This window comes from Nelumbo nucifera, chromosome 4, assembly GCF_055504915.1.
Source record: "Nelumbo nucifera cultivar China Antique chromosome 4, China Antique-T2T, whole genome shotgun sequence".
Taxonomy (NCBI): Eukaryota; Viridiplantae; Streptophyta; class Magnoliopsida; order Proteales; family Nelumbonaceae; genus Nelumbo; species Nelumbo nucifera.
In genome coordinates, this window is record NC_142652.1 from 69,942,088 (window position 1) to 69,952,033 (window position 9,946).

Below are 9,946 nucleotides of genomic sequence, written 5' to 3' on the forward strand. Positions count from 1 at the left end.
CTTGGGTTACTACAAGGCTCTTTTGCGAGTTGGGCTTCAGTTGTGAAATGGGCTTGGCTGCGAACTTGCTCCGACTTCGGGCCCAGTTTCGTATTCGATGTGGACCGAATCTGTTAAAACCCAAAACATAAAAGTTGTGGGTCTTTCTTTCATCTTTCTGATGCCTCTCGAATTGTCCAATTCGGAGTCCAGAATTGAGCGTTATAACCAGATTACTGACTGTCGCCGAAATTGTGCAACATCATCCGAATTGCCCTGTTTTCTTCCAATTGCCTTCTTTCTTGCCCTAAATCGAAATACAAGAGTAATGAGTCCATTTAAATGTTAAACTAATGTAAAAGAGTGAATATTAGGGGATAAAAATAAGGTACTTTTTAGTCTCAAGAAAAACAAAAGAAACTACCTACTGATTTTCAATCTTTCTTTCTCTCAACATAAGGCCTGATTCATCGCATGCTTCGGTCCAGACTTGGTAACCTTCCCATTTTCCATTTCTTTTTTTTTCCTTTTTCTCGTCCAAGAGTGATCGCAAATCACTATTCCTCATGGTACCAAGTTAAATCGACAGTCAAGGAAACAAGCCTTCCACCGGCTGAACCTTCTTGGACTGAACAAGTACCCATTGCTTTATCAAACCAATTCAGCCAGATTCAATTATCTTTCTTTGTTTCTTAGGTCAAAACAATGTGTGTTATTGCCATAAGCTTGCTATGTATCACATCTCCACCACTTAGTATGAGTTCCAAGGGTCTGAAGGTGAGAATGGGGTTGGGGTTCTAGGGTGAGTGCATTTTATGCTCCATCTCACCCTTGCTTTCGTTTCTAGATGTGAGTGCATTTTATGCTCCATCTCACATAAGTCACGATTTTTTATTTTTTTGTTTTTGCACAAGATCGAATCACAAGGCATCACCATTTGATCCATGAACTCATCGATCGTGGTCTCAACATGCCTAACACAACAAGTTCTAGAATAATCAAACCATGTTTGATAGATATTTATGTGAAAATCAATCAAACCCTTATGCGGACAATTTATATGCATCTTCCTATTGATCGATTAAAATAATGAGGTACCATATGCAGCCAAAAAAAATTCAGTTAGTCATGCTCGCATCCTATCCTATCTATTCAGCCTAAGCACATGATTCCTGAGTAGTCGAAATCATTCAAGGATAAGTTTCCAAGGGGCAGAAATTTCAAAAGGCAAGGTCAAGAAGTGATGATCGAAGCATGCTAAGGCTATCCCAATTTCCACCAAATTTCCCTAATCCCCCCATAATTAAGTTATACATTGTCCCCAATGTATGTGATTATGCATAAAGTAGAAAGATTTGGGGGTACTTCCCTGTTCGCCTTGTTGGGTTCCAACTAAACACAAAAAAATCAAAACCAAACAAAATAACAAAATTAACTAAACACAATGGGTTGCCTCCCACAAGCGCAATTGTTTAACGTCGTTATGCTCGACGTCCTCCTTTGCTTTTTTTTTTAACCCGATGAGTAACGAGGAATGTACAATGAGATGTCTACCGTAGGGGAGACATTTGCATCCTCATGGAACAACTTCAATCGATGCCCATTCACCTTGAAAACCTTACCTGTATTGAGACTTTTGATCTCTACTGCACCACAAGGAAACACATCAGTCACAATAAATGTACCCATCCACCTGGAACGCAACTTACCCGGCATGAGTTGGAGTCGAGAATTGTACAATAAGACCTTTTGTCCAATTTCAAATTGTTTTTTTAAGAGTAAATTATCATGGAACAATTTGGTCTTCTCTTTGTAGATTCTTGAATTTTCATATGCTTCTAATCTCAACTCTTCTAGTTCTTGCAATTGGAACTTCCTTTCCTTTCTGGCTTCTTCCATATTCATATTGCATCGCTTGATTGCCCAATAGGCCTTGTGTTCAATTTCAACCAGCAAGTGGCAAGATTTTCCAAAAATCAACCTGTAAGGGGACATCCCTATTGGGGTTTTGTAAGCTGTTCGATATGCCCAGAGAGCGTCATCTAGACGTAGGCTCCAATCCTTCCTTCCCGGATTCACCGTCTTCTCCAAATTGGACTTGACCTCTCTATTGGAAATTTCAGCTTGTCTGTTAGTCTGGGGGTGATAAGTAGTGGCGATTCGGTGATGCACCCCATACCTTCTCAACAAGGAAGGCCAAACCTACTGAAGATGTTAGATTTGATAAACCCTACAACACACTTAGAATCATCAGTCTTGGTGGCTTTTGCTTCCACCCATTTGGAGACATAATCGACTGCCAAAAGTATATAAGAAAAACCACAACAGGGCGGAAAGGGTCCCATGAAATCAATACCCCAAACATCAAATATTTCACATATAAGAATGGAGGTTTGGGGCATCTCATTCCTGCGAGATAGTGTACCTGTTTGCTGACATCTTTCACAATTTTTACAAAACAAGTATGCATCTCGAAATAGGGTTGCCCAATACAACCCACTATCTAAGACTTTTCAAGCAGTCCTCTTTGGCCCAAAATGGCCACCATAAGCATATATATGACAAAAGGTTAGAATCGACATCTTCTCATCCTCAGGGACACACCTCCTAATCATTTGATCAGAACAGAATTTCCATAGATATGGTTCGTCCCATACATATTATTTTCCCTCAAACCTGATTTTGTTCCTCATGGATTTGCTAAGGTCATTAGGCAAAAATCCGGTGACCAAGTAGTTCACAATATCAGCATACCATGGAACTATACCTTTCATGTGAAACAACTGCTCATCAGGAAACAACTCATAGATGGGTGAGGAGTCCTCATCTTTCACCAACCTACTTAGATGATCCGCCACCGAGTTTTCAGCTCCCTTTCGATCCTTAATCTCTAAATCAAACTCTTGGAGCAAGAGTATCCACCTTATCAGCCTCGGTTTTGACTCCTTCTTCAGTAGTAGGTATTTCAAAGTTGCATGGTCAAAAAATACAAGTACTTTAGTGCCAAGCAAATATGATCAAAATTTGTCTAAAGCAAACACAATAGCCAGTCACTCCTTTTCAGTAGTTGTGTAGTTGCTCTGTGCAGCATTCAATGTTTTGGAAGCATAGTAAATGATGTGGCTCTTCCCATCAATTCCTTGACCTAGAACAGCCCCTACCGCATAGTTGCTTGCATCGGTCATGATCTCAAAGGGCAAGTTCCAATCGGGTGGTTGAATAATGGGTGCAATTGTTAACAGCTTCTTGAGTGTGTCAAATGCTTCCTTGCACTCATCACCAAAATCGAAAGGCACATCCTTTTGCAGCAGATTGGACAATGGCAAGGCAATTTTTGAAAAATCTCTGATGAACCTGCGATAAAAACCTGCATGTCCAAGAAAGGAACGAACCTCCCTAACATTTGTAGGGTAGGGTAAGCTCACAATTAAATCAATCTTGGCCTTGTCAACCTCTATTTCTCTAGCTGAAATAACATGTCTCAACACAATGCCTTCCTTCACCATAAAGTGGCATTTTTCATAGTTTAAGACAAGATTTGTTTCCACACACCGATTCAGAATTTTACTTAAACTATTTAGGCAGTCATCAAACAAATTACCATAGTAAAATCATCCATGAACACTTCAATGCATTTCTCAATAAAATCAGAAAATATACTCATCATGCATCTTTGGAAAGTTCTTGGAGCGTTATACAAACCAAAAGGCATTCATCTGTAAGCAAAGGTGCCGAATGGGCAAGTGAAGGTTGTTTTCTCTTGGTCCTCCTGGGCAATAACAATCTGATAATATCCTGAGAACCCATCGAGAAAACAAAAGAAGGCCTTACCTGCTAATCTCTCTAACATCTGATCGATGAAGGGTAGGGGAAAGTGGTCCTTTCGAGTGGCTAGGTTAAGTTTTCAAAAATCTATTACCATTCGCCAGCCACTTTATACCCTCATGGGAATTAGTTCATTATTTTGATTTTTTACTACAGTAATCCCAGTTTTCTTAGGTACAACATGAATAGGACTTACCCATTTACTGTCCGAAATTGGATAAATTATCCCTTCATCTAACAGTTTAAGTACTTCCTTCATTACTACCTCTTAAATTACCGGGTTGAGTTTTCGTTGTGGCTCTCTAACAGGTTTGGTGCCATCTTCCAAAAGGATACTATGCATGCAAATCGAGGGGCTGACCCCCTTTATGTCGGATAGGGTCCAACCAATCGCCGTCTTATGTTCTTTTAGGACTTTGATGACCCTCTCCTCCTGCTCCTCAGTCAACCCTTTTGCAATGATCACGGGCAGTATCTCTTTTTCGCCCAAGTATGCATATTTAAGATGATCAGGTAGGGTCTTTAGTTCCAACTCCGGAGCCTGCAAAACAGAAGGCAGCAATTTTGTGTGAGAAATTGTCGATGGAATATCAGAATTGCTTACCATTTGTTTCGGCATTGGTTCCGAACTGTCATAGGATGCATCGAACTCCTCTTCCCTATCCGATTGTGCCTTGTATTCCAGCTCATCATCCATGTCCTCTCCAAAGACTTCCTGCACAATCGAATCAATGGTATCAATAGAGCAGATTGAATGACATTCACTAGGATATTTCATGGCTTCAACAATATTAAATTTAAGAATCTCTCCGTCGAATTCAACGGAGAGGGTACCCTCGTCAACATCTATTTTGGTCTTGGCCATTTTCATGAATGGCCTACCTAATAGAAGCGGGGCTGAACTTGTGGTCGTGTCCTCCTCCATCTTCAGGATGTAGAAATCAGCTTGAAAAATTAAATCATTAACCTACACCAATACATCCTCAACAATCCCCTCTGGGTAGGCATTAGAACGATCAGCTAATTGGATAACAACTCTAGTTTCTTTCAAATGACCTAATCTTAAGGCACAGTAAATCAAGTATGGCATGACATTGATAGATGCGCCTAAGTCTAACATAGCACGCTCGATTCGTTTATTGCCAATCACACAAGGTAGGGTGAACATACCTAGATCAACACGTTTTTCTGGCAAGGTCCTCTTGATAACGGCTGAAACGTTCTCCCCAACTCTTACCTTCTCATCGATTCGCAGCCTCTTCTTGTTAGTGCATAATTCTTTCAAAAATTTTGCATATTTTGGGATTTGTTTTATTGCATATAACAAAGGGATGTTGATCTCCACCTTCTTGAAGGTTTCTAGCACTTCTTGCTCATATTCCTCTTTCTTGGACTTTTCCATCCTGCTAGAAAAAGGTGGTACAACTGCATTAGTAACTTTAGGGAAAGGGGGGTCGGATATTACCTTGATGGGGCCGTTAGTTGACCCTTGTTTTTCCTCTTCCTTGGCTGCCATCGATGGTGGGCTTGGTCGGGGCTGCAACTCCTTTCAACTTCTCAACACTACTGTACTAGCATTCTCCTTTTGGTTGACTACCGTCTGTGATGGTAGTTTCCCGGAGTTTTGCGCCTCCAACTTGCTAATGGAAGTGGCATGTTGGCTGATTTGGTTCCCCAAATTCTGAATGCTGGCTCTTGTTTCTTGCTGAAATTGCTGAGTGTTAGTAGCTAGAGCCTTAACTATTTCATCGAGCGACATACCTGAAGATGGGGGTTGGCCTTGCGCTGTGATAGGTGCTGAAAATTGGGGCTGTCGATTGAAAAATTGGGGCTGATATTTCTGCTGTCCTCCTTGGTTCCCGTAGCTTAGATTTGGATGATCCCTCCACCCTGGATTGTAATAATTGGAGTAGGGATCATATTTTTGTTGGGGCTGGCCCGGGAATCCTCCTACTGCATTTACTTGCTGCATCGATCCATCCTGTAGTGATGGACACATGTCCGTAGGATGACCAGGGATCGAACAAATACCACACACCTTGACTGTTTGTAATTGTCCTACAGCCAGTTGCTTAACCAAAGCAATTAAATCTGAAATCTGATTTTCTAAATTAGCATGATTTACCTCATTAACACGCCTAATGGTGCCATCTGTCCTTGTGCCGAACTGTTGTGAATTTTCGGCCATGTTGGAAATTAATTCCCTGGCCGCTTTGGGTGTTTTGTTCACCAAGGCTCCTCTACGGGCTACATCTACCATACTTCTATCCATGGGCTGGAGCCCTTCATAGAAGTATTGGATCAACAGTTGTTCAGGTATTTGGTGGTGTGGACAGCTAGCAACAAGTTGTTTAAACCTTTCCCAATACTCATATAATGTCTCACCACCAAACTGCCGAACTCCACATATTTCCTTCCAAATGTTTGCAGCCCGGAATGCAGGAAAATATTTATCTAAAAATATTCTATTCATCTCATCCCATGTGCGTATTGAATCGGGAGGAAGAATATATAACCAATCCTTTGCTTTATCTCGTAAAGTAAATGGAAAAGCTATAAATTTTACCTGATCCTCGATCATACCTTGGGGCTTCATGCTCAAACAGACGACAAGGAATTCCTTTAGATGCTTATGGGGGTCCTCACCTGGAAACCATGGAAAATAGGTAGTAATTGTATTAAACCAGATTTCAGTTCAAAAGCTACCTGAAGAGTGGGATATGTTATGCATAGGGGCTGTTGGTTCATAATCGGTGCAGCCAACTCCCTCAATGTTCTCTTTCTATCAGCCATCATTTCTTCCTCTTGGAAGATGGGTTGATCACAAGTTGGTAGATCGAAATCTGAATTCACCCTTTTAGGTGAACAATCCTTCCTTTGCATTGCCTCCTTCCATAAATGACGGGTAGTCCTCTCACTCGAGTTCAACTCGTTGAGAAGCACGAGTAATAAAATAAGAAGGTTAACAAAAGAAGGCAATAGCTAAGAAATTAAAGTTGCTCCTCGGCAACGGTGCCAAAATTTTGACAGGTTGTCGAAGCCCTCAAAATTAATGCTAGTCCCACAATAAAATTTTTGTAGTAATAGTGGTACTAGGTCGAATCCCACAGGGAGCTAAGGAATAATTTCTTAGCCGAATGCGCAATATAATAGAGTGGGAAAATTAAATAATTAAAATTTCTAAAAGAACAATAAAGCAATAGCAATATCAAACAATAGAAATCAGTCTTACCGAATTCAAATTCAAGGGTTCGGTTTTGTCAATTGGCCATCGATCATAGGTAGACTTCAATAGTCTTGCAATTCAAGCATTTAACCTTAGATTTATTAGGATAGCCATAATAAACCTTGTGTTTTCCTAATTCAGCTGACCAAACCCAGCATTCGATCAACACTTATCACTAATCAACTGGGTACGATAGCATTCCATATCAATTAGTTGCAACTATCGAATTCTGTTCCATCAATTCCCTTTAGGTTAAAACATGTCAATACATTAGTCAAAGGCTGTCACAAACAATTGACCAAGAAAGATATTAACCTAATTGCTACTTGTACCATTATTCGTGATAATTACGGATCACCGAACTATGGATAGCAGTAGGAAAATCAACATTAATTAATTTGTCAGACTAATTAACATTAACATCCAATGAGAATATGCACAAGAACCAATGAATACTTGAATTAAAAATCAAGAACTTGAATTAAATATAGAACCTCACGATGACACAATCAAACCTCCCCCCTTCAACCAAAAAAGAAAAGCTTAGCTGCTCATGAATTTCGATCCCTCCATGCTCTGCTTCTCAGTAGGTCGAACTACTCTTCTTGGTAGCTTGCCAACTTCATCTCTAGTCTTCTCCTTCAGCAGCCGCCGCCATCTACTGCTAGTTCGAGTTCTCTGTGAAGAAAGATCAAGAAAAGTTCTTGATCTTGTGTGGTGCTCTCTGCTTCCATCGATTTTTGACAAGAACCTGGTTCGTGGGACAAACACTGCTGGTTTTGTTCCATCATCACTGTGTCATCTTCAGTGGGAGCAGTTGTTGGATCTTTTTTTTGGGCGTGAACACCAATGTTGGGAGGCACTGCTTCTCCGGATCAGGTATATCCCTCCCTTCTCTTTTGGTTCAGATCTGGTTCGGTTTTGATTCAAGTCAGATCCTTGAATACCGTATTCTAAATTCCGGGAATATGATTCCCAGCTCGAAGAATGGCAAGAAATTTTTGAAAATCGACCACCCATTCTGCAACCTTTTTGGTGTCCATATGATGGATCTTACCATTCTTTCAGTGGTATCAAAGCCAGGTTCGAATCTTGAATCAAATAAAATCAGATCTGAACCTACGCAAATGGGTAGAAGTTGTTCTACCCGGATTTGCACAGATTGTTTTTATTTCTAGAAAATTTGTTTCTGGATGTGGGGCGATTGATCTGAAATTAATTTTGTAAATCTGAAATTAATTTAGAATTGTTGTTTATTTATTTCTTGATTTATTGGGTTGTTCGTACCTAGAGATCGAGATGCAGATTCAGTGCAGAATGTCTACGCATTCTTTTTGCAGTTTCTATTCATTCGGTTTGTAAATATTTTTTTTGTTATTTTTCTAGGCTGAATGTATAGGATTCAATCAAGTTGTAATTAATTAATAGAAATTAGTATTTCTGTTTTTTTATTTCTTGATTGAAGTTGGCGGCGGTGCTAGAGGTTCGCAGATGTCACTGTCGCAATCTGCGTTTTGCAGTTTATGAAACTGCAACCCTGCGTTCTAACCTCTGTTTTGATGGTGGATTCGGTATGAACAGTCCCATGTCTGATTTGTGATTGTCTATAATCAGAATAATTAATTTCAGATCTTTCTTGAATTGATTCTTGAATTGAAAATTGGTTTCGGGCCTTTCCGGACCAGATTGGACCAAAACTATTTGGACCAAATCTAGGGTTCGAAGGAGACTGTTTTCAGTCCTGATTTCTCCCACTTGAAGGTCTGAAACTAATGTTTAATTGCAAGAATTAATTCGGTCCAACCTAGGGTATACTGGTGTCGATTTCCAGTCGGATCCAGATGAAAGAAAGTCTACATCTGGGTATGTTTTCACGATAGGATCGTGTGTTGTTTGCTGGAAAAGCAGCAAATAGGGGTCCACGGCAGACTCCACAACCGAAGCCGAGTGCATTGCCATAAGTGAAGCTGCCAAGGAAGCTGTGTAGATGAAAAAGTTCATTCATGAATGAAGAGTGGTTCCGTCCAGCACATCACCCATCCCGTTGTTGTGTAACAACAATGGAGCGATCGCCCAGGCTAAGGAGCCTCGAGCCCACTCGAAGTCAAAGCACATCGAGAGGAAGTACAAGGTACTGCAGGAGATTGTAGGTAGAGGGGACGTCCTGATTCAGAGGGTAGCATCAGCGGATAATGTGGCAGACCCATTCACTAAGCCACTCACACAGAAAGTGTTTGAGAAATACGTGGAAAGCATGGGACTCCGGCTTGTACCAGATTGGACCTAAGTGCAAGTGGGAGCTGTTAGACAGTTTTGTATGCCCTTAGCACCAATCAAGTTTTGATGTACTTCTGACATTTAGTGTAAATAAATAAAGTGCATGTTTGATTCATGTTGTGTGGTATCTTTTTGTGTAAGACCCTTAAACTGGACACTTAATGAGACGTGCTAGTTTAGAATGTTCACAGCCATTGGATATGTCTGGGGAGATTTATCCTGCTAAGGCTGTCACTAGTGTGTTGCCAAGTGTTGGGGTGGCCTGTCTCAGCTACCAGGGTGAAACCCAAAGCACATGTGGTGTAGGATTGCTTGAATCTTTGAACCGGACCAAATTTCTAGTAAATGCCCTGGACCTTGGATATTGATGGACAAAACTAGAAAGTTACACCTGACCCCTAGACTCGATTATGATACTACACTGGGTTTCGGATTGCGTTGTCTTTGATATGCCAATCAGTGAGATCCTTAGCGGGGGTCAAAACCTGGGTATGTTAGGACAGTCTGAGAATTCATCTGAGTGGGTGATCATAGTGACAGGATCAGCCCCTTTGTCAGACAAAGGTAATGATTGGGAATGCACTCTCTCTGATGGAAACCAAACTTCCGGCAGTTGACTTCAATCATTGGAATTTTGTT

At 40.7% G+C, this 9,946-nt stretch overlaps 1 protein-coding gene across 1 annotated transcript; it reads right to left on the bottom strand.

Moving 5' to 3' along the window:
• Positions 1–1,491: 1,491 nt before the first annotated feature.
• Positions 1,492–5,320, bottom strand: LOC148800693 (uncharacterized). Its single transcript, XM_088903825.1, has 6 exons — positions 4,975–5,320; positions 4,784–4,860; positions 4,192–4,519; positions 3,141–3,346; positions 2,656–2,927; positions 1,492–2,158 (listed from the first exon to the last, which is right to left on the bottom strand). The coding sequence occupies exons 1-6, from the start codon at positions 5,318–5,320 to the stop codon at positions 1,492–1,494; spliced, it is 1,896 nt and encodes a 631-aa protein (XP_088759951.1).
• Between the last annotated feature and the right edge of the window lie 4,626 nt (positions 5,321–9,946).